General features: G+C 44.6%; 1 protein-coding gene across 1 annotated transcript in view; it reads left to right on the top strand.

Moving 5' to 3' along the window:
- LOC106575089 (alpha-1,6-mannosylglycoprotein 6-beta-N-acetylglucosaminyltransferase A) overlaps positions 1-24544 on the top strand; it is a 143156-nt gene extending 118612 nt beyond the window's left edge. Inside the window, exons 12-17 of the mRNA XM_014151270.3 lie at positions 3771-3920; positions 15509-15655; positions 16190-16306; positions 18860-18934; positions 20093-20250; positions 21081-24544. Coding sequence (XP_014006745.1) covers positions 3771-3920; positions 15509-15655; positions 16190-16306; positions 18860-18934; positions 20093-20250; positions 21081-21279 — 846 coding nt within the window. The 3' untranslated portion in view covers positions 21280-24544. The remainder of the gene's footprint in view (positions 1-3770; positions 3921-15508; positions 15656-16189; positions 16307-18859; positions 18935-20092; positions 20251-21080) is intronic.

Below are 24544 nucleotides of genomic sequence, written 5' to 3'. Positions count from 1 at the left end.
AAAAAAACGGCCAAATCGGCGTCCAAAAATACCGATTTCCGATTGTTATGAAAACTTGAAATCGGCCCTAATTAATCGGCCATTCCGATTAATCGGTCTAATTTCCATACTTTTGCCATTCTCAGGGCCACATCGTGGTTTAGTTTGTGTGTGTGTATGTACATATGCACGTGTGTGTGTGTACACAATCCACTCCTTCTCTTCACTCTTCCACCGTAACCTTCCTCTAACCCTCTACCCACACACCTATTCAGCCCCCAGCTCTCTGGGATACACATATTAGAGAGTAGACATTTCACCATCTAATTACAAGTGGCCACCTCCACACTACCTCCACCCTGCCTGGATCTCTGATCTCTCTAAGGCCGAGTCCCAAAGGGCACCCTTTATAGTGCACTACTGTTGACCAGGGCCTATTGGACTATGGTCAAAAGTAGTGCACTATATAGGGAATAGGGTGCCATTTGGGACTAGGTCCTCTAAGGCTCCTGTTACAACAGGCTGCCAGGAGGCATCTGATAGGGCATCCCTAGGGGCCAGGCGACTGGCCTGTGTAAGACACACTCAAAGGAGAGCCTGATGTACTGTAGTCACTCCACTGTTCTCCTTCCTGTTCCTAAAGCTAACAAAGGATACTGTGTGCGCTGGAGACATACTGTGTCAGCCTGCTTTGCTTAGAAAGAATTAGCTTGTAGGCAGGTTGATTTGTATTTGTTTTTGGAATGTTTAGAATATGGATTTTCATAGAAGTTAGAATTTTTTCAGGAATGTTGTCTAAGATATTGATTTGCATGGTAGTTAGAATGTTGTTTAGAATATTGGTTTGTATTGGACTTAGAAGGTCAAAGGATGCTGTGTGCGCTGGAGACATAGCTACTACTCTGTGCTAGAGGTCTTCATGGATCTACCCGAACCCGATTACCCTTGATCCGACCGGGATCCAGAATGTTGTAGTTAAACCTCAGATCCCTGTGTAAAAATATGTGAAATACAGTCCCTAAACAACAAATGCAAATGTCATACATTTACGTTTTATTATCTTAAATGATTCTCAGTGGGTTCCCTTTCATTAAACTAAACGTGTCAAAATATCATTTTTTTTGGTCAAAACCGCATTTTCGCTCCATGACAACGAGCCACTGCAGGTTAAATAGGCTACTGTTGTGGGAGATGAAGAGGAGGACGCAGCGGGAAAGAGTGATAGCCTATAGGGAAAGGGTTGCCTTAATCACACAGCCTTTTGGTTACTGGCCCAACGGTCTAACCACAAGGCTACCTGCTGCCCCATAGGCTATATAAAGGGTTGCCCATATTCTTAAGACCTGAGCGATAAATATTTAAAAAAATGTGGGCTTGCCTATTTAGTAGGCTATATTTGCAATTATCTTTTCTTTATTTAATTTGAGTTTGCTGACTAATATGAATTGACTTGAGTGATAAGCTATTTGTCAGCATGCCCTAGTTTCGGGGCTTTCGCTCAAAATAAATTTGACTATAATGTGGAGTTACCGACACATTCTTTCTGATCGTCTTCAATAAAGAAACATTTTGACCCAAGTTAATCAGCTCGTGTTGTGTGCATGTGTACACTGATAACCTATGCCTATCGACAGAAAACATTATAGCCTTATGTTACAAGGCTGCCAATTTATTGATTGTGTAAGGCATGGTATAAGAAATATCAGGACAACTTCTCTCTTCAATTATAAATGTTTAATTAACTCTCCGGACAGTAGGCCAACATGTTCTCTTAAATCGCAATGGTTGGAAATGAAATGGGAATACAGGAGACTCCATCCTTCCTTGGCCTATTTTCATTTTAGGCTTGCTGGTCAAACAGGCTAAAACCTACCTTTTTTAGTTTCAATCAACTATAGGGTATACTAAGAAAATACTAAGCTGGACACCACAAATAAATTATTTTAGATAGGCCTGCAACCAAAAATGCATGTTCACTGCCAGACAAGTCCAAAAAATTGCTGACTTGCAGGGCAATAAAGCTGCATTTTTTTATGTTTCGGTTCCATGTGGGTCGGATACAGATCAGACCAAATTTGGATCGAATTCTCTCTCAACTCTGATATGTATTGGTGGATCTGGTCCACTAAGATCCGAAACAGATTTTTTTTAAATGATCGGATCCTGACGGGTTGGAAATTTGCGTATTCAATTTTGGGATCTGAGAAGGTCTCTTCTCTGTACCAGCCTGCTTTGCTTAGAAATAATTAGCTTTGAGGCAGAAATGGCTGCCTTGGTGGCAGGTTGATTTCTATAGGAGTCGGAGCCTCGGGGAGAGGTGTGACTGTTAGAATGTTGTTTGTATCACTATTATTAGTTTTTAAAAGTGAAGAGATGGTTGTTGCTGTAGCCAGGTCACAGAGAAAGCGCATTCTTTAACTTCCGTGACCTGGACGTATGCGAACCCATTCTCTTAAAAGATGGATACCACCAAGGCACTGTCGAATGCTCCTGCATTCAATCCTTTCTCCAGACAGCAATGGCTTGATAATGAGTGGTGCCAGCGTAGTTTGCCACTACCTGAGCACACCTGGGAGCAGCTTGGAAGGATGTACGTGCGCGGGTGAGAGGAAAGCTGCTGTTCCTGTCTCTTGTTCCTAGCTTCAGTTTAAACGGCAGCCCGGCCGCTGCCTGTCATTAGGGGCTCGTCGGGGAGGATGACGCAATCGATGCTTGATCAAACTGGTTATCCCCTCCCGCTGTCTGCTGTCGCCTGAATCCTATCCTTCACTACTGCATTTTTCTTTCTATGAGCAGTGGGAAATGTATCTTAGGAGTACGAGCCTAGTTTAGGAATGTTCTCCATTCAAACGTTTAGGTGTGACAGCTCAGGAAATTGTTGCAAACATTAGGCCTACCTAAAGCATTATAATCAAGATTTCTCAATCTCTTATTTGATATTATGGATTTTCTTTACTATATATTGCCACCAACCCAAAGAATATCCGTGATTACAGTTTTGAGAATGAAATGAAGGCATGAGTCATCTTTCATCTCTCAGTGGATACTAGTTTCCATCATTCTCCCTGAAACGTATTTCTGCGTCCCCTTTTTCTCTATTGCATAGTGCGCTACTTTTGACCAAAGCCCTAAGCGCCCTAGTCAAAAGGAATGCACTTTATAGGGAATAGGGTGCCATTTGGGACACAGAGCTCTCTGCTCATCTTCCTTTGTGAGAGAGATCATGTTGATCCAACAGTACACTCTCTCCGTTTGTTTTGCTCGGAAGTGTTTTTGAGTCGGTGTACTCCAGCGAGGAGCCATCTCTTATCAGCAATGAGCTCCTTGCCTGACATAATTTCCTGTGATTTCACTTTGAAGGAGGACTCTTTAATTGTTATAAGCATGGAACAAACCTTTATGATGTCTTTATAATAGGTTATGGCTGTTATTTAATCCAAATCATTTTAAGGAGACGGTAATAAGACATTATAAGGGACCATGCAAGTCTTACAATGCGTTATAACCACAACATAATGCATTACCTGTCAGCATTGAAGTGTTACCAGATATTGTTTTCATGTTGTCTATGTGTCATCAACGTTTAAAAGAGTACATTGCAGATTAGAGGCAGCGGTCCCAGATACAATAATAATGTAGTACTTTGTTTCCTTTAACCCTGTTTTGAGAATGTCAACATAGAGATCTATAGTGAGGCCAGGTTATGTACTGTGTACAATACACAGTGTAGACTACAGTATGTACAGTAGTAGGGTCTCGCTGACTGGTGGTTTTCTTACTGTGTGTTTCAGGACAAGAAGACCTACCTAGACATCATCCACACCTACACGGAGGTGCACGCCACCGTGCACGGTACCAGCACTGTGCACTTGCCCAGCTACGTGAGAAACTACGGCATCCTGAGCGGCCGGGATCTGCAGTTCCTCCTCAGGGAGACCAAGGTGAGAGCAACACACACACACACACACACACACACACACACACACACACACACACACACACACACACACACACACACCAGAGTTGAAGAATCCTGCCCTAAAGAGAGGAACCACACTTGCTACGCTGTAGGACTCAGGGGCATAGGTACCAAATCATTACTACGGAGTGACGGGATTGCTCATAAAAAAGCATTGGTTCCTGATGAGATAGAAGAAATACTTTATTAATCCCCAATGGGAAGTTGGTTTGTCAGTCAACAGCATGTACACAGTCACAAACACAACACAACAATCAACAGCATGTACACAGTCACAAACACAACACAACAATCAACAGCATGTACACAGTCACAAACACAACAATCAACAGCATGTACACAGTCACAAAAACAACACAACAATCAACAGCATGTACACAGTCACAAACACAACAATCAACAGCATGTACACAGTCACAAACACAACAATCAACAGCATGTACACAGTCACAAACACAACACAACAATCAACAGCATGTACACAGTCACAAACACAACAATCAACAGCATGTACACAGTCACAAACACAACACAACAATCAACAGCATGTACACAGTCACAAAAACAACACAACAATCAACAGCATGTACACAGTCACAAAAACAACACAACAATCAACAGCATGTACACAGTCACAAAAACAACACAACAATCAACAGCATGTACACAGTCACAAACACAACAATCAACAGCATGTACACAGTCACAAACACAACACAACAATCAACAGCATGTACACAGTCACAAACACAACAATCAACAGCATGTACACAGTCACAAACACAACACAACAATCAACAGCATGTACACAGTCACAAAAACAACACAACAATCAACAGCATGTACACAGTCACAAAAACAACACAACAATCAACAGCATGTACACAGTCACAAAAACAACACAACAATCAACAGCATGTACACAGTCACAAACACAACAATCAACAGCATGTACACAGTCACAAAAACAACACAACAATCAACAGCATGTACACAGTCACAAAAACAACACAACAATCAACAGCATGTACACAGTCACAAACACAACAATCAACAGCATGTACACAGTCACAAAAACAACACAACAATCAACAGCATGTACACAGTCACAAACACAACAATCAACAGCATGTACACAGTCACAAAAACAACACAACAATCAACAGCATGTACACAGTCACAAAAACAACACAACAATCAACAGCATGTACACAGTCACAAAAACAACACAACAATCAACAGCATGTACACAGTCACAAAAACAACACAACAATCAACAGCATGTACACAGTCACAAAAACAACACAACAATCAACAGCATGTACACAGTCACAAAAACAACACAACAATCAACAGCATGTACACAGTCACAAACACAACAATCCACAGCATGTACACAGTCACACAGAAAAAACAATCAACAGCATGTACACAGTCACAAACACAACACAACAATCAACAGCATGTACACAGTCACAAACACAACACAACAATCAACAGCATGTACACAGTCACAAAAACAACACAACAATCAACAGCATGTACACACAGTCACAAAAACAACACAACAATCAACAGCATGTACACACAGTCACAAAAACAACACAACAATCAACAGCATGTACACACAGTCACAAGAAAAAAACAATCCACAGCATGTACACAGTCACAAAAACAACACAACAATCAACAGCATGTACACACAGTCACAAAAACAACACAACAATCAACAGCATGTACACACAGTCACAAAAACAACACAACAATCAACAGCATGTACACACAGTCACAAGAAAAAAACAATCCACAGCATGTACACAGTCACAAAAACAACACAACAATCAACAGCATGTGCACAGTCACAAGAAAAAAACAATCAACAGCATGTACACACAGTCACAAAAACAACACAACAATCAACAGCATGTACACACAGTCACAAAAACAACACAACAATCAACAGCATGTACACACAGTCACAAAAACAACACAACAATCAACAGCATGTACACACAGTCACAAAAACAACACAACAATCAACAGCATGTACACACAGTCACAAAAACAACACAACAATCAACAGCATGTACACACAGTCACAAAAAAAACACAACAATCAACAATAAGTAGTAAAAACAAAAGTCCTATAGTTGAAGTGGGATGATTATTCAACAGAGAATTTTATGAGCAGTTTGCTCATAATAGCAGTGAGCTGAACGCCACAGAATGTTCTAATACGTACACACCCCCTGTGACTTCACTATGCATCCCAGTGAAGGTTTCTGATTTTACTCAGTGTCAAGGCGAGTGTCGGCATCTCTCAGCACTTCATCATTAGTCATAGTGATTTCTCCCAGAGTGCCTCAGCAGGGCCGTATGCTAGCCAGGAACTCCGTTCATGTCATGCCCAGACCTGCCACTGCTCTTGACACAATGCAACTGCTCAAGATTCACTTCTTCTGAAGCACCTCCAACCACACTGCCTGTTTTCTAGCCACGCAACTCGTCCCAGGACTGTTTGTACTGTACAGCCCAACGACCCTCTGAAGCTCCAACAGAACTGCCTGTTCTCAATCCACACAACTGGTCTGTTTGTACTGTACAGCCCAACGACCCTCTGAAGCTCCAACAGAACTGCCTGTTCTCAATCCACACAACTGGTCTGTTTGTACTGTATAGCCAACTCATATGGTGGTGCATACAGACAGATCTGGGACCAAGCTATACCTGTCCTAAATAGTCTGAAAAGAGGCTGTGATTATGTGCACGCCTGTCAGGAGAAACTGTGGACAATCCGGAAATCAAACCAGCAAGCGTCAAGCTTGAAAAGAGAGCGTTATCAGAGATCTTTGGAAGGAGAGAGAGAGGGGGAGGAGATCTTTGGAAGGAGATGGAGAGAGTGAAGGAGATCTTTGGAAGGAGAGAGAGAGAGTGAAGCAGATCTTTGGAAGGAGAGAGAGAGAGGGGGGAGGAAATCTTTGGAAGGAGAGAGAGAGGGGGAGGAGAACTTTGGAAGGAGAGAGAGAGGGGGGAGGAGAACTTTGGAAGGAGAGAGAGAGGGGGAGGAGATCTTTGGAAGGAGAGAGCGAGTGGAGGAGATCTTTGGAAGGAGAGAGGGAGCAGGGAGAGATCTATGGAAGGAGAGAGAGAGAGGGTGGAGGAGATCTATGGAAGGAGAGAGAGAGTGGAGGAGATCTTTGGAAGGAGAGAGAGAGAGTGGAGGAGATCTTTGGAAGGAGAGAGAGAGAGTGGAGGAGATCTTTGGAAGGAGAGAGTGGAGGAGATCTTTGGAAGGAGAGAGTTATCAGAGATCTTTGGAAGGAGAGAGTTATCAGAGATCTTTGGAAGGAGAGAGAGAGAGTGGAGGAGATCTTTGGAAGGAGAGAGAGAGAGAGTGGAGGAGATCTTTGGAAGGAGAGAGAGAGTGGAGGAGATATTTCGAAGGAGAGAGAGAGGGGGAGGGGATCTTTGGAAGGAGAGAGAGAGGGGGAGGAGATCTTTGGAAGGAGAGAGAGAGGGGGAGGAGATCTATGCAAGGAGAGAGAGAGAGAGAGAGGGTGGAGGAGATCTTTGGAAGGAGAGAGAGGGTGGAGGAGATCTTTGGAAGGAGAGAGAGAGTGGAGGAGATCTTTAGAAGGAGAGAGAGAGAGTGGAGGAGATCTTTGGAAGGAGAGAGAGAGTGGAGGAGATCTTTGGAAGGAGACAGAGAGAGTGGAGGAGATCTTTGGAAGGAGAGAGAGAGAGTGGAGGAGATCTTTGGAAGGAGAGAGAGAGTGGAGGAGATCTTTGGAAGGAGAGAGAGAGAGAGAGAGTGGAGGAGATCTTTGGAAGGAGAGAGAGGGGGAGGAGCTCTTTGGAAGGAGAGAGGGAGCAGGGAGAGATCTATGGAAGGAGAGAGAGAGAGGGTGGAGGAGATCTATGGAAGGAGAGAGAGAGTGGAGGAGATCTTTGGAAGGAGATAGAGAGAGTGGAGGAGATCTTTGGAAGGAGAGAGAGAGTGGAGGAGATCTTTGGAAGGAGAGAGAGAGTGGAGGAGATCTTTGGAAGGAGAGAGTGGAGGAGATCTTTGGAAGGAGAGAGTTATCAGAGATCTTTGGAAGGAGAGAGAGAGAGTGGAGGAGATCTTTGGAAGGAGAGAGAGAGAGAGTGGAGGAGATCTTTGGAAGGAGAGAGAGAGAGAGTGGAGGAGATATTTCGAAGGAGAGAGAGAGGGGGGAGGAGATCTTTGGAAGGAGAGAGAGAGGGGGAGGAGATCTATGGAAGGAGAGAGAGAGAGAGTGGAGGAGATCTTTGGAAGGAGAGAGAGAGAGAGTGGAGGAGATCTTTGGAAGGAGAGAGAGAGTGGAGGAGATATTTCGAAGGAGAGAGAGAGGGGGAGGGGATCTTTGGAAGGAGAGAGAGAGGGGGAGGAGATCTTTGGAAGGAGAGAGAGAGGGGGAGGAGATCTATGCAAGGAGAGAGAGAGAGAGGGTGGAGGAGATCTTTGGAAGGAGAGAGAGGGTGGAGGAGATATTTCGAAGGAGAGAGAGAGGGGGGAGGAGATCTTTGGAAGGAGAGAGAGAGGGGGAGGAGATCTATGGAAGGAGAGAGAGAGAGAGTGGAGGAGGTATTTGGAAGGAGAGCGAGTGGAGGAGATCTTTGGAAGGAGAGAGAGGGAGGAGATCTATGGAAGGAGAGAGAGAGAGAGGGTGGAGGAGATCTTTGGAAGGAGGGATAGGGTGGAGGAGATCTTTGGAAGGAGAGAGTAAGTGGAGGAGATCTTTGGAAGGAGAGAGAGGGTGGAGGAGATCTTTGGAAGGAGAGAGAGAGGGTGGAGGAGATCTTTGGAAGGAGAGAGAGGGTGGAGGAGATCTTTGGAAGGAGAGAGAGAGTGGAGGAGATCTTTGGAAGGAGAGAGAGAGTGGAGGAGATCTTTGGAAGGAGAGAGAGAGTGGAGGAGATCTTTGGAAGGAGAGAGAGAGAGAGTGGAGGAGATCTTTGGAAGGAGAGAGAGAGAGAGTGGAGGAGATCTTTGGAAGGAGAGAGAGAGAGAGAGGAGGAGATCTTTGGAAGGAGAGAGAGAGTGGAGATCTTTGGAAGGAGAGAGAGTTATCAGAGATCTTTGGAAGGAGAGAGAGAGTGGAGGAGATCTTTGGAAAGAGCGAGAGAGAGAGGAGGAGGTATTTGGAAGGAGAGAGAGAGAGAGAGAGAGAGAGAGAGAGAGAGGAGGAGATCTTTGGAAGGAGAGAGAGAGAGTGAAGGAGATCTTTGGAAGGAGAGAGAGAGTGGAGGAGATCTTTGGAAGGAGAGAGGGAGAGTGGAGGAGATCTTTGGAAGGAGAGAGAGTGTGGAGGAGATCTTTGGAAGGAGAGAGAGAGGGTGGAGGAGATCTTTGGAAGGAGAGAGAGTGTGGAGGAGATCTTTGGAAGGAGAGAGAGAGTGGAGGAGATCTTTGGAAAGAGCGAGAGAGAGAGGAGGAGGTATTTGGAAGGAGAGAGAGAGAGAGAGAGAGAGAGAGAGAGAGAGATAGGAGGAGATCTTTGGAAGGAGAGAGAGAGAGTGAAGGAGATCTTTGGAAGGAGAGAGAGAGTGGAGGAGATATTTGGAAGGAGAGAGAGAGAGAGTGAAGGAGATCTTTGGAAGGAGAGAGAGAGTGGAGGAGATCTTTGGAAGGAGTAGATATTTGGAAGGAGAGAGAGAGGGGGGAGGAGATCTTTGGAAGGAGAGAGAGAGGGGGAGGAGATCTATGGAAGGAGAGAGAGAGAGAGTGGAGGAGGTATTTGGAAGGAGAGAGAGTGGAGGAGATCTTTGGAAGGAGAGAGAGGGGGAGGAGATCTATGGAAGGAGAGAGAGAGAGAGAGGGTGGAGGAGATCTTTGGAAGGAGGGATAGGGTGGAGGAGATCTTTGGAAGGAGAGAGTAAGTGGAGGAGATCTTTGGAAGGAGAGAGAGGGTGGAGGAGATCTTTGGAAGGAGAGAGAGTGTGGAGGAGATCTTTGGAAGGAGAGAGAGAGTGGAGGAAATCTTTGGAAGGAGAGAGAGAGAGTGGAGGAGATCTTTGGAAGGAGAGAGATTGGAGATCTTTGGAAGGAGAGAGAGAGTGGAGGAGATCTTTGGAAGGAGAGAGTGGAGGAGATCTTTGGAAGGAGAGAGAGAGAGAGAGAGAGAGAGAGGAGGAGATCTTTGGAAGGAGAGAGAGATAGTGGAGGAGATCTATGGAAGGAGAGAGAGAGTTATCAGAGATCTTTGGAAGAAGAGAGAGAGAGAGTGGAAGAGATCTTTGGAAGGAGAGAGAGTGGAGGAGATCTTTGGAAGGAGAGAGAGGGGGAGGAGATCTATGGAAGGAGAGAGAGAGCGAGAGGGTGGAGGAGATCTTTGGAAGGAGGGATAGGGTGGAGGAGATCTTTGGAAGGAGAGAGTAAGTGGAGGAGATCTTTGGAAGGAGAGAGAGGGTGGAGGAGATCTTTGGAAGGAGAGAGAGTGTGGAGGAGATCTTTGGAAGGAGAGAGATTGGAGATCTTTGGAAGGAGAGAGAGAGAGTGGAGGAGATCTTTGGAAGGAGAGAGTGGAGGAGATCTTTGGAAGGAGAGAGAGAGAGAGAGAGAGAGAGGAGGAGATCTTTGGAAGGAGAGAGAGATAGTGGAGGAGATCTATGGAAGGAGAGAGAGAGTTATCAGAGATCTTTGGAAGAAGAGAGAGAGAGTGGAAGAGATCTTTGGAAGGAGAGAGTGGAGGAGATCTTTGGAAGGAGAGAGAGAGAGAGAGAGAGAGGAGGAGATCTTTGGAAGGAGAGAGAGATAGTGGAGGAGATCTATGGAAGGAGAGAGAGAGTTATCAGAGATCTTTGGAAGAAGAGAGAGAGAGAGTGGAAGAGATCTTTGGAAGGAGAGAGAGTGGAGGAGATCTTTGGAAGGAGAGAGAGGGGGAGGAGATCTATGGAAGGAGAGAGAGAGCGAGAGGGTGGAGGAGATCTTTGGAAGGAGGGATAGGGTGGAGGAGATCTTTGGAAGGAGAGAGTAAGTGGAGGAGATCTTTGGAAGGAGAGAGAGGGTGGAGGAGATCTTTGGAAGGAGAGAGAGTGTGGAGGAGATCTTTGGAAGGAGAGAGATTGGAGATCTTTGGAAGGAGAGAGAGAGAGTGGAGGAGATCTTTGGAAGGAGAGAGTGGAGGAGATCTTTGGAAGGAGAGAGAGAGAGAGAGAGAGAGAGAGGAGGAGATCTTTGGAAGGAGAGAGAGATAGTGGAGGAGATCTATGGAAGGAGAGAGAGAGTTATCAGAGATCTTTGGAAGAAGAGAGAGAGAGTGGAAGAGATATTTGGAAGGAGAGAGTGGAGGAGATCTTTGGAAGGAGAGAGAGAGAGAGAGAGGAGGAGATCTTTGGAAGGAGAGAGAGAGTGGAGGAGATCTTTGGAAGGAGAGAGTGGAGGAGATCTTTGGAAGGAGAGAGAGAGATTGGAGGAGATCTTTGGAAGGAGAGAGAGAGATTGGAGGAGATCTTTGGAAGGAGAGAGAGAGATTGGAGGAGATCTTTGGAAAGAGAGAGATTGGAGGAGATCTTTGGAAGGAGGGAGAGAGAGTGGAGGAGATCTTTGGAAGGAGAGAGAGAGTGGAGGAGATCTATGGAAGGAGAGAGAGAGTGGAGGAGATCTTTGGAAGGAGAGAGAGAGAGGGGGAGATCTTTGGAAGGAGAGAGAGGGGGGGGATCTTTGGAAGGAGAGAGAGGGGGGAGGAGATCTTTGGAAGGAGAGAGAGGGGGGGGGGAGATCTTTGGAAGGAGAGAGATTGGAGATCTTTGGAAGGAGAGAGAGAGAGTGGAGGAGATCTTTGGAAGGAGAGAGTGGAGGAGATCTTTGGAAGGAGAGAGAGAGAGAGAGAGAGAGAGAGAGAGAGAGAGAGGAGGAGATCTTTGGAAGGAGAGAGAGATAGTGGAGGAGATCTATGGAAGGAGAGAGAGAGTTATCAGAGATCTTTGGAAGAAGAGAGAGAGGGGGAGGAGATCTTTGGAAAGAGAGAGAGAGAGAGGAGGAGGTATTTGGAAGGAGAGAGAGAGAGGGGGAGATCTTTGGAAGGAGAGAGAGAGAGGGGGAGATCTTTGGAAGGAGAGAGAGAGTGGAGGAGATCTTTGGATGGAGAGAGGGGGGAGAAGGTGGAGGAGATCTTTGGAAGGAGAGAGGGAGAGGGTGAAGGAGATCTTTGGAAGGAGAGAGAGAGAGTGGAGGAGATCTTCAAGATCTTCTCATTAACCTGGTTTTTGGAAGCCCGGAGGGAGCGCTAATGAATTGCCATAAATCCAGACCTTAGCAGCAGTATTGTGTTGTTGAGATAACAAGAAGAATGAGGCAAGGTGTTTTCCAGCCACGCTTTCCTCCCTGCTCCTCTTTATGAATAAAGCATTTACCTGCTAACAGATTGCTTGTGTTAATTGCTCCCCCGAGATTTTTGGCAAAACAACACGGAATACATAGATACAGTATAAAACAGGGCAGGGGTGGAAGGCACTGTATAGAGTTGGCAATGAACCAGCATTATACTACCCTAGTATAATATTGTATGGCATTGGTATTAAGACAAGCATTTTGCTACACTCGCAATGACATCCGCTAAACACGTGTATGTGACCAATAAAATGTGATTTGATTTGAATGCTTTGGCTGTAGCTAATGGGGATCCTAATTAAATACCAAATCTCACAAAACGTAGACTACCTTGCGTTTACAACTGTATCGAAGACAGGGCTCATGTTGATCTAAGGTCCTAATTATCTCTTTATGACAGAATTCAACTTTGTACCTAGAAGGAAGTACAGTAGGCTACGATTATTGTCCTCCCGCTCTTCATGCAATTTGCATGTTCCCTGTGTGGAATGTGGTTTGACCTTGGGTTGTTTCCATAGCCAGCATATCCTTTAGACCAGTCGAACGTGTTCATCTCCTCTGTCATGCTATGGCCAAGTGCCCTTCTATTGAAATAACCGTCCAAGATGAAGCATTGGTCTGGAGTAGGGTGACGTTGCCCCTACACTCTGATCTTGGGTCTGTTTTGCTTTTTCCCCCACTAATGGTTATGGTTAAGATGCAGGGAGGGTAAGCTGACCCTAGAACAAAATTAAATCAGACTTTATTTGTCCAGTGCACAGCTTAGTACAGTAGCATGCTTGCTTGCAAGCATCTATTCTGTCACTAGGGGAAACTTCACTCCAGATTCATGCTATTGCAAAAGGGCCCTTCTGTTGAAATAACAGTCCAAGGTATAACATTAGTCTGCTGTATTTAGTGCTGGATCACTGGATTTTCTCTCCTAGGTCTCTGCCTTCTTTATACTGGCATATGACCACATTATTCTTCTGAAGTTGTTCAAGTACTGTATTTCATCGAAGGTCACTGTATTCGCTGCTCTTCCCTTTCACATCGCTAGCTACCTTTTCAAAGTGATATCTGAAGCACTTACAACGAGCCTGGTTGCCTCTCACCTTCTCACCATCCCCTATATAGATTCCTTCTCACAATATCCATTTAGCATATGCTACGCTATGCTTTTGTATGCTGTGCTATGCTACACTGTCTGAGAGGAGTTTGATCTATAAATAGCAGCTGTTTGTCAGGCCTGTGGGCTCACTGGGCTGCACTCTTGCCTGGGAGGAAGCACCACCAGTCAGCCTCTGCTGCCACCTGTTGACGAAACACTGAAAGCTGCAGTCAATACTGTGTCCCACTGCTGTTCAGTGTTTACATTGGGGTTCTCCGGTTCTGGGGAGCTACTGTCCTGGGACTGTGGGCTTTTGCTCCAGCTTGTCACTAACACACCTTTTTTAAGTAACCCTGATAAGGATTTCACTCTGGACCATGATTAGCTGAGTTAGATGTGTTACTGCAGGGCTGGAACAAGACCCTGCACACACAGTAGCTGTTAAGGAGAGTAGTGAGGTACAGTGGCTGAGGAGAAGGATGATATGGGTATAGACTGAAGAGAAGGATGATATGGGTATAGACTGAAGAGAAGGATGATATGGGTATAGACTGAAGAGAAGGATGATATGGGTATAGACTGAGGAGAAGGGATGGTATGGGTATAGACTGAAGAGAAGGATGATATGGGTATAGACTGAAGAGAAGGATGATATGGGTATAGACTGAAGAGAAGGATGATATGGGTATAGACTGAAGAGAAGGATGATATGGGTATAGACTGAAGAGAAGGATGATATGGGTATAGACTGAAGAGAAGGATGATATGGGTATAGACTGAAGAGAAGGATGATATGGGTATAGACTGAAGAGAAGGATGATATGGGTATAGACTGAAGAGAAGGGATGGTATGGGTATAGACTGAAGAGAAGGATGATATGGGTATAGACTGAAGAGAAGGATGATATGGGTATAGACTGAAGAGAAGGGATGATATGGGAGAGTCCGTGTACAGCAGTGTTGCCAACAGTGGGCTGAACTAAAGAGACCGTCTGTCTCCCCAGGCATGGCCGGCACTGACCCGGTGGGATCTGGCTCTCGCCGACTCACAGACCAGCCATTGTGGCCGTCGCCGGCCCTCCGCTATAACAACCCCAGCTCCAACGGCTCTCTTTTTACTAATGGGGCCTCAGACAAACACATTATTGTGGCACGCTTCACGGACTAGTCACCTCTGGTTCCAGCATGTTAGAAGAGCCTCTAAGATATTTGCTTTGGTCATCCAGCTCAATGGGTTTCCTATTATCCTTTGTGTGTATGGAGTCTTTGTTGTGATGATTGGCACGGCCTCTTCTCTCCAAGGACAGGAGCGTATCTGTGTGATGAGCGTGTTTCATGACGAGAGCTAGTAGTACAGGTAATACAAGTACTGCAGCTACTGTACTTGTCTCAGTGCTGAGTAGTGCTTGAACCAGATGGGTTAGTACATAAAACAATACACACTTATTTACACAGTCTGTCCATTTCTGCTGGCTTTGCCAATGTTCTGCTTTTCTTTATTGCTCCAATTTATTTTTACGTTTTATCCCTGGCATGCATATGCATTTTTTCCAAGTAAAAACAGGTCAGGGGTTTCAAGCCCATGAGTCTCATATCCAGAGACCAATCCTAACAACACCACAAGCCTTACTTCCTCCTCTGGTCATTGTTTGTCAGTGCACGTGTGTGTGCACGTCTTCACTCTACCATGTTGTGTGAACTCCGCGTTTAGCCTCTCCTTGGGCCGACACCACACACACACACCACACTAAAGCGACTGAGATCTTGTGGCTGTGCTTACCAGACAGGAGAAGCCCTCTTTTACGAGCCAGTTTTATAGCAGAACACTTAGGAATGGTTAAGAACCAATAAAAGCAGGCTGGGTATGCTGCTGGTGCAGAGCAAAAAGACAAAGACAAGGCTGTGGGAATTCTGCAATCGTTTTTTTTCTCTTCCTGGCACTGATTCTGCTGATGGGGTCAATTTCAAATAAGAGTCTACTTGCAATAACTGTGATATGTAGTTGTTGTTTCCTACTGAACTTAGTTGAATGCATTGATTGTAAGTTGCTCTGGACAATAGCGTCTGCTAAATGTCAATGTAAATGTAATGCTCTTTTTCTCCACAGCTGTTTGTTGGCCTGTCCTTCCCCTACGAAGGCCCCGCCCCCCTAGAGGCCATAGCCAATGGCTGTGCCTTCCTCAACCCCAAGTTCACCCCTCCCAAGAGCAGCAAAAACACGGACTTCTTCAAGGGCAAGCCCACCCTGAGAGAGGTGAGAGGCGCCACTCTGCCCAGGGATCCCCCAGTCAAAGTGTGTGTGTGTGTGTGAGGGAGAGAGAGAGACATAACCTAGTCCTCTATTCACTTCTGTGCTATTACCTCTCCTTTCTTTTATTCATGACAGGTCCTCTGTAATAAGTCAGTCTGGTGTTTGAAGGATAGGGTCTAGTTTGTTGAGCGTGTGCGCACAGTACTTCTTCATCTGTGATGTGACTCGACTTCAATGCTCTCCTATTGAAGTGAACTACTGTGTCATGTCTGTTTTGATTCTGTCCTGCGTTTCTGTTTTTAGCCTGCCAAGGGACTAAAGATAAAAAAAATAACTGTCTATTTATTAGCTGACTAGCCAATTCAGCCAATATGACTTCAGTATTGTCTGGATAAGAGCAGCTGCCAAACCTGCTAAATGACTGAAATATGAACGTGAATAAATAATAAAACATATATATTGTGCGTTTTCTTCAGCTTGCCAAAAGTATTTTCATGGCAGTCGGAAGAAATTCAATAAAAATGTGTTCCCATGCAGTTGACCTCCCAGCACCCATATGCTGAGGTGTATATTGGCCAGCCCCACGTGTGGACGGTGAACATCGACAACCCTGCAGAGGTGGACAGAGCCATCCGCTCAATCCTCAGTCAGAAGGTACCCTTAAAACACACACACACACACAATACATGTTTCCCTGCTCGCATTCTCTCCTTTCTATTCTTTTAGCACAGTCTGAAATGAAAACTCTCCCAGTCTCATTTCCTAATGCCTCGGGTACACATACGCTTGTACCAGTCAGAGAAGCAGAGAGCGTGATCACAAATTCCAAGGGGGCTCGATTAGAATAGATGAATAAGAGGAATTCACAGAGAGATGAATTGAGAATAGCAAAGTGAGAGCTTTTCTTTCTCTCTCCCCTCACTGGGCCCGTGCATATTTAAGTCCAGGGGCAAGCAGACCTCGTGGCTGTGTCCCCAATGGCACCCTATTCCCTATGTAGTGCACTACTCTATGGGCTCTGGTCAAAAGTAGTGCGCTATGTAAGGATTAGGGAATATGGTGCCATTGGGGACACAGACCTCGTGTTCTTCTGCAGGGGTGCCGGAACAATGGGTTTTTCATTAGAGAAGGCTACTGTGTCTCGTATGGTTTCTGACCAGTGTCCAGACCAACAGCCCTCAGCTTCATTTTCTCTCTCTGGATGTGCCCCAATGGCACCCTGTTCCCTTTTATAGTGCACTGCTTTTGACCAGGGCCCTATGGGCTCAGGCTCTGGTCAAAAGTAGTGCATTATATAGGGAATAGGGTGTGATTTATCATGCAACCTCTGTCTCCACTCTCTACGGCTGAGAGCATAGAATGTTATTCCACCAATCACAAATTGATCTCAAAGGTTAGTTGACCAATTAGTGTTTCACAGCACCATATCTGAAGTTGTTTCGATAGAACAAGGATGCAGCTCAGTAGTTTGTCTCACTGAGTTTTGCTCTGTTGACTACAGAACGTAATGACTATAGTGTGTGTGGAGTTCTCGCTGAGATCCTCGGCACTACTGTAGGTAGTTGTGTATATATTTCAGGAATGTGTCCGTCTAGAAGACCTCAGTCAGGGTTGGAGAGTTCTGACACGCACATGCCCACATCTCTCTCTTCTCTCTCTTTTCTCTCTCTTTCTCTTTTCTCTCTCTTTCTCTCTTTCTCTCTTTCTCTCTTCTCTCTCTTTCTCTCTTCTCTCTCTCTTCTCTCTCTTTCTCTTTTCTCTCTCTTTCTCTCTTCTCTCTCTTTCTCTCTTCTCTCTCTCTTCTCTCTCTTTCTCTCTTCTCTCTCTTTCTCTCTTCTCTCTCTTTCTCTCTTCTCTCTCTTTCTCTCTTCTCTCTCTTTTCTCTCTCTTTCTCTTTTCTCTCTCTCTTCTCTCTCTTTCTCTTTTCTCTCTCTTTCTCTCTTTCTCTCTTTCTCTCTTCTCTCTCTTTCTCTCTTCTCTCTCTCTTCTCTCTCTTTCTCTTTTTCTCTCTTTCTCTTTTCTCTCTCTTCTCTCTCTTTCTCTTTTCTCTCTCTCTTTCTCTCTTCTCTCTCTCTTCTTTCTCTTTTCTCTCTCTTTCTCTCTTCTCTCTCTTTCTCTCTTCTCTCTCTCTTCTCTCTCTTTCTCTTTTTCTCTCTTTCTCTTTTCTCTCTCTCTTCTCTCTCTTTCTCTTTTTCTCTCTTTCTCTTTTCTCTTTCTCTTCTTTCTCTTTTTCTCTCTCTCTCTTCTCTCTTTCTCTTTTTCTCTCTTTCTCTTTTCTCTCTCTTTCTCTCTTCTCTCTCTCTTCTCTTTTCTCTCTCTTTCTCTTTTCTCTCTCTCTTTCTCTCTTCTCTCTCTCTTCTCTCTCTTTCTCTTTTCTCTCTCTTTCTCTTTTCTCTCTCTCTTTCTCTCTTCTCTCTCTCTTCTCTCTCTTTCTCTTTTTCTCTCTTCTCTCTCTTTCTCTTCTTTCTCTTTTTCTCTCTCTCTCTTCTCTCTTCTCTCTCTTTCTCTTCTTTCTCTTTTTCTCTCTCTCTCTTCTCTCTTTCTCTTTTTCTCTCTTTCTCTTTTCTCTCTCTTTCTCTCTTCTCTCTCTCTCTCTCTTCTCTCTCTCTTTTTCTCTCTTTCTCTTTTCTCTCTCTCTTCTCTCTCTTTCTCTTTTTCTCTCTTTCTCTTTTCTCTCTCTCTTCTCTCTCTTTCTCTTTTTCTCTCTTTCTCTTTTCTCTCTCTCTCCTCTCTCTTTCTCTTCTTTCTCTTTTTCTCTCTCTCTCTTCTCTCTTTCTCTTTTCTCTCTCTTTCTCTCTTCTCTCTCTCTTCTCTTTTCTCTCTCTTTCTCTTTTCTCTCTCTCTTTCTCTCTTCTCTCTCTCTTCTCTCTCTTTCTCTTTTCTCTCTCTTTCTCTTTTCTCTCTCTCTTTCTCTCTTCTCTCTCTCTTCTCTCTCTTTCTCTTTTTCTCTCTTTCTCTTTTCTCTCTCTTTTTTCTCTTTCTCTCTTCTCTCTTTCTCTTTTCTCTCTCTTTTTTCTCTTTCTCTTTTCTCTCTTTCTCTCTCTTTTCTCTGTCTTTCTCTCTTCTCTTCTCACTGACCCACTACAGTACCTGTCCCACCATAGGCACATCTAAATCAGGCACATTCTCTAAGCAAGCTGACTGGCATTCTACAGCCTATGTGCTTTATGTCCAGCTGTAGCCTGACCCTGTGTTTTCCATCCTCAGATCGAGCCCTACCTGCCCTATGAGTTCACCTGTGAGGGGATGCTGCAAAGAGTCAACGCCTTCATTGAGAATCAGGTACGACCTCACTATAACTGTCCTCTCCATTCTCCGATACAGCAGTCAGAGCCTTTACATGCTATTATGCTGACCCTAACTGTCATTTTTTGGCTCGCTTTCCAGTAAGTACAGTTCGGTACAAGATCAGCATAGTTTTGTTACACACTGCTTATTTCTATCATGGTTTAGGCAGGGAAAGGCTTGCTAACTATGCCTCTCTGATTGCTTAGGCGGACTGGCGCCAGGGCCCGTATTAACAAAGTATCTCAGAGTAGGAGTGCTAGGATCAGTTTTACGGCATCATAAATAAGAGGGGTGACCTGATCCTAGATCAGTATTCCTACTCTGAGACGCTTCTTGATTACAGGCCCAGATATGTTAACGAGGCAGCTTGGCTCCCTTTTAACCAACTGAGCTTTGCTTTCTTTCTTTCACTATTGTCCATTTTAGTATCTTAGTGTGGAAAGGGTATCAGAGCCTCTGGAGTATTCTACAGTGCATTTTCACTGGAAAAAGGAACTCCTTCCTGTTTCAGGTTAGAGCCCAAATGTCCTCTCCTTCTCCTACCATCTCTCTATTTGTCATGCCCATGCGTACTATATCTCTGTCTTGTAGGGTATATCATCTTTCTATGAGGTTCTTATCTTGGTGTCGACTTTGTAGCTACTGACGACAGCATGCAGCTGCTTCTCTCTTCATCGACTGTGGACAGATTGGGTTCTGAATGTATCTTTTTTGCAGAGTTTTAAAGTTCGAGGGGTGACAGACTTGGCTGTGTCCGTTGCTCTCTCCCTCCCTCTCTCCCTCTGCATCTGTCCTGCTGCACTTTGTGACAACTGCTGATGTAAAAAAAAAGGGCTTTCTAAAATACATTTGATTGAGCCTGTCTGCATGAAGAGACGTCCCTATGCACACTGGAGAAATGTCATTTTACACACGGTGAACAAAGAAGCTGTCAATAGTGTGCCGCCTGTCCTATAGACGGATATTGCTACAACAATGGCTACAGTGCAGCCACAATATGAGCTGTTGTCATTTTGTAATGCAACTATTCCACGTTCTATCTTTCATTCACTCGTTCTTGTATTTTGACTATTCAATACTGATTGTGAAATGACTTCAATATAACTCTCCGGTGTTCTCTCTCCCTGTCCCCTCTTTCTTCCCTCCCTCTAGGATTTCTGCCATGGCCAGGTGATGTGGCCTCCCCTCAGTGCTCTGCAGGTGAAGCTGGCTGAGCCGGGGAGCTCCTGTAAGCAGGTGTGCCAGGAGCAGCAGCTCATCTGCGAGCCATCCTTCTTCCAGCACCTCAACAAGGACAAGGACCTGGCCCGGTGAGTGTGTGCACCTACAGTACACCTTAACCTGTACGCACACTCGTGCGCTCGCACACACACACACACACACACACACACAATGCACGTCTGACACATGGATTTTGCTTTCTACCCAACAGATGGCAGTATAGCATAAATAGACATTCAATACCTGTCTGCCGCTGTGCTGAATTTGGCTCACTAGAGGTCCCTTTATGACGTTTCAGAAACAAAATGATAGACAGATATCAGAGGGAAACATCATTTATTGCAGTTGTCAAATGTCAACTTAAGCAATTTCAAATGAAACTCACTGGTCAGTGTCAGAATGGGTATCGAGACGTCAGGACTCAATGTAATTGCTGTATCAGGCTGTGTCCAGGCTGTATCACATCCGGCCGTGGTTGAGAGTCCCATAGGGCGGCGCACAATTGGCCCAGCATCGTCCGGGTTTGGCCCGGGTAGGCCGTCATTGTAAATAAGAATTTGTTCTTAACTGACTTGCCTAGTTAAATAAAGGTTACATTTTTTTTTAAACGTTTTTAAAAAATGGGGATCTTGTGAAGGAATTTTCTCTTTGATCTGCAGTGCATCGTAGCAGACACAGTGATAATGAATCTGTCTGCCTGTCCTGACTGTGTCGGCCTGTCTTTCTACCTGCTTGCCTGTCTGACAGTGTCTGTCCATCTGTCTCTTTCTGTCTGTCTATATGATATCCCAGATGTTTATGTACAGATACATTTCTATTTGTTCTGTGTATATTGTGTCTTATGTACTCCCGGCAGCATAATTCATATCCCTGTGTGGACAATGAAGTAGAATTTCATATTTCCCATTTTCTGTCTGAGGTTCGGCATGGACTGCCAGACGGTGGAGTCGTCGGGCGACACGGTGGTGCCTGCGTACAGCGACTCACGTCACCACTGCGTCTTCCAGTCGGACCTGCTGCTGTTCAGCTGCGCCGGCGCCCACCCCTCCCTCAAACGCGTCTGCCCCTGCCGGGACTACATGAAGGGCCAGGTGGCGCTGTGCAAAGGCTGCCTATAGCCCCTGTCTGTCTGGGTGTGTGGAGAGGATTGGACCCCGTCTCCTTCCAGAGCGCTGCAGGGAATGGGGGGTTGGGGACCGCTTGACTCCTCCCCCTGGCTCCACACCTGCAGTCCTGCAGCCTAACTCCTCCCACAGCCAGGCCTCTGGAGGGAGGAAGAGCAGCCTGGGAACCAGACAACCAGGAGACATCTGTATTATTTATGTCTGTTTTTAATCGCCTGAGCTTTGACCTTTAAGGCATTTTGATCAGCTTGTCAAGACAGACACAGCATCGGCAGCAAACTGTGGAAATTGAAATGGTGGACAGAAAGAGGCCAGTGAGCTATATACATACTCTGGGAACTAGGAATGTCAATGAAACAGTTTTCAGTAAGGCACGGGGCAGGAGGAAAGGAGGGTACAGAAAAAAAGAGACATTGCGCATCGGCCTGAATTACTTGAATCAATGGGAGTCGCTGTATATTTGAGGCAGAGCGCATGGCAACAGAGCTCCCTACTGCCCCTAGGATGTGTGGCAGTGGGTGGTACTGCAGTCGGTGGCCCAGTGAATCCACCCACTGTATCTCTCCAAGCTTGTAGTCGCATTGTGGGACCAACAGGCTGGTGTGTCGCCACACTCGGCATGCTTTCCTTTCTGCCCCCTGTCCCCTTTTATCTTTCAACTCTTTTAGCTATGTAGGCTTGCACTGGAGACCCATAAGGGGCCGCCCCAGGCAATAAGGCTCTGTTTCAATGTCCACACTAGCGTACTACTTAGGATGAAGCAATGCCCATGGCATGTATTCTGAATGGTATGCTCCAATGGAAAGTTTCCCATAGACCCTGATCTATGGTCAGTTTTGCATTTCCCTTATTTATGGTTACGATTGGGGGAGTGGAAGCTGATCCTAGATCTGTACCTAGGGGAAACTTGACCAAAAGGAACGCTAGTGTGAAGAAGAAGAAGACGCGGAGCCAGTTTTACACTGTAACTGTACCGCTCCCCATAGTCGCATCTGGACAGGGGAGCGGGTCAGATGTAGATATAATGTTGATTTTTAAATGTTCCAAATCGCAAATCACTTTTAAACCTGAGGCATTGTCCCTCGCGGACATTCCCAACTACACCTCACACACACACACCGTCCACCATGGCTCCTCTGTAGCCCTGCATGGTAGATTGACCCTCCTCATGTTTCCGATGTACAGACGAGAGGCTGAGTTTTCAGCTCGCTCACATTCACAGCCACACACACACCTGACTGACCAGTTGGGGTGTGCTGGGGAAAAGAGGTGTGTGTGTGCAAAATAATTGCCAGAAGCTAATGAAAATAATCATTTCTCATTGATCAATTTCAATCAAATGTTTTAAAAAAAAATGGATAATCAGGTCAGATCAGTCACATGCTGCATGTGACGGGGAGTCTGTGTGACATAGATGACATAGTGTTGTACTGTTCTGTAGACAGTAGAACACCACAGCTGTAGTGGGTAAGGGTCCCCTGGCAGATCAAACATCAGTCAGCTCAATCACCGGTATCACATAGGACCATTGCCTTGACCACCATAGATTTATCGGGAAAATATTCTAAAGCGATATATTGATCATGAATATTTGTATTATAGATATTTAAATCTTTATGTATACAGTCGACTGAAAGATCCACACACACACAAACAGAATTTATATGGATGTACTGTAAGTTATAGCTCTTGACAGAGCAACACACACACCTGCAACTTTACTTGTTTCCTTCGTTTGGAGATCGTTTAGGATCCTAATTTGCCTGCCAATTTTTATTTTATTTTTAAGCATCAATAAAAGTTTGAATTAGTAGTCCTTGTTGTGAATGGAAATAATGCACTACTTTAACCTATTTAGTGAAGTTTAACAAAATATATGACTAATACTGTATATTCTTCATATGGGTTTTAAATTATTTTGAAATGTATTTTGTATACAGATCTTTCTCTGTGTTTGCTGAATTGTTTCTTTTTATTTATAGAAAAGGAGTTTTCTTTTTACAGAGGGTAATTTTATTTATCGAAGAAATAATATAACGTGGACATTCAAGTTGTTTGTCCAATCTGACTCCAACCTCCAGCAACAGTGATGAGAGAGAATGAGAAATTGCAAAGATAATATCCAAATGCTTTGGCAACATGGCTGCAAAAGGAATAGGGTGTCATTTCAGACACGCCTTGAGACCGTCCACTTAGACACTGATGAAATGTGTTGGACTGGACAGTAGTGACATAGACATCTCTCTCCTCTCATCACTGTGCTTTCGGGGTGATGATGACATCGGGACAAAAGCAGCCCACACATTTTTATTTTTATTGTAAATGCCAGCAAGAACCTCGTGATGTTTTTATTTTCAGATCTTAATGCAAACCATTTGCACATTTTGTCAATATAGATACGTTGTCTTTTAGATGGTCACTTACGTTTTATGACTAGCTTTTCTTTCTCCGTACTGTCCAGATCAGTTTTTATTACGTTTGTGTCTACGATCTGCAGCCAAGCTACCGTTTTAAAAAGTACATGACGTGCCTTTTGATGGCTATTACTAGACCGCTTATCGTACCTGCCCAATAGATCTACCGGACCGAGTGCCAGAGAGAATTGTTAGTGAGATCACATAGTTTGCTAGAAGGATGTTTCTTATAACATTTACTGTAAAGGTAAACAGTAATTGGATGTGTTGGACTTTGTGGTGATGGTTAAAACAAATGTCTCTTAAATGCTGTTGTGGACATGTTTACCGAAGACTTTTAGTGGAATAAAATACAGTATATGAAAGCATCTGCTTCTTTGTGGCAGTGGCCTTGTTCTACTCGTGTTAGAAGAGTCAGGCTTATGTTGTCAACTGTTTCCTTCCTTTCATTGGTTGTTATGAATACATGAGGGGTCTTTGAGAACCAATATAAACAGCCTCTGTAATTGTCTTTTAAATTGGTTTGTCCTAAAACAGTTAATGGAACTCAAAACGATAGCTGAAAGGAAGATGTGTTATGGCCATGAGAACATTTCCTTAAGTCTCTTTAACCCAACACCGAATGTCTCCGTTGTCAAATCTGCATTTGCATTCATGTGTATCCATTATGACTTTTCTTTTTCAATCTCAACCTTGTTTTAAGCTATCATGGTGAAGCTAAAGCAACGATTGTTCTGGGACTAAATTATGACTGTACAAAAAAAAATCAACATTTTGTTTTCACAGTTGCTGACAATTAAGGGGGATATAACTTTATTTTTCAATAAACCTTTTTCTGTGACAAA

This window comes from Salmo salar, chromosome 17 (genome assembly GCF_965601325.2).
Source record: "Salmo salar chromosome 17, fSalSal1, whole genome shotgun sequence".
Taxonomy (NCBI): Eukaryota; Metazoa; Chordata; class Actinopteri; order Salmoniformes; family Salmonidae; genus Salmo; species Salmo salar.
The sequence above is the reverse complement of the archived record's forward strand: the minus strand, read 5'-3'. Positions and strand labels throughout refer to the sequence as shown.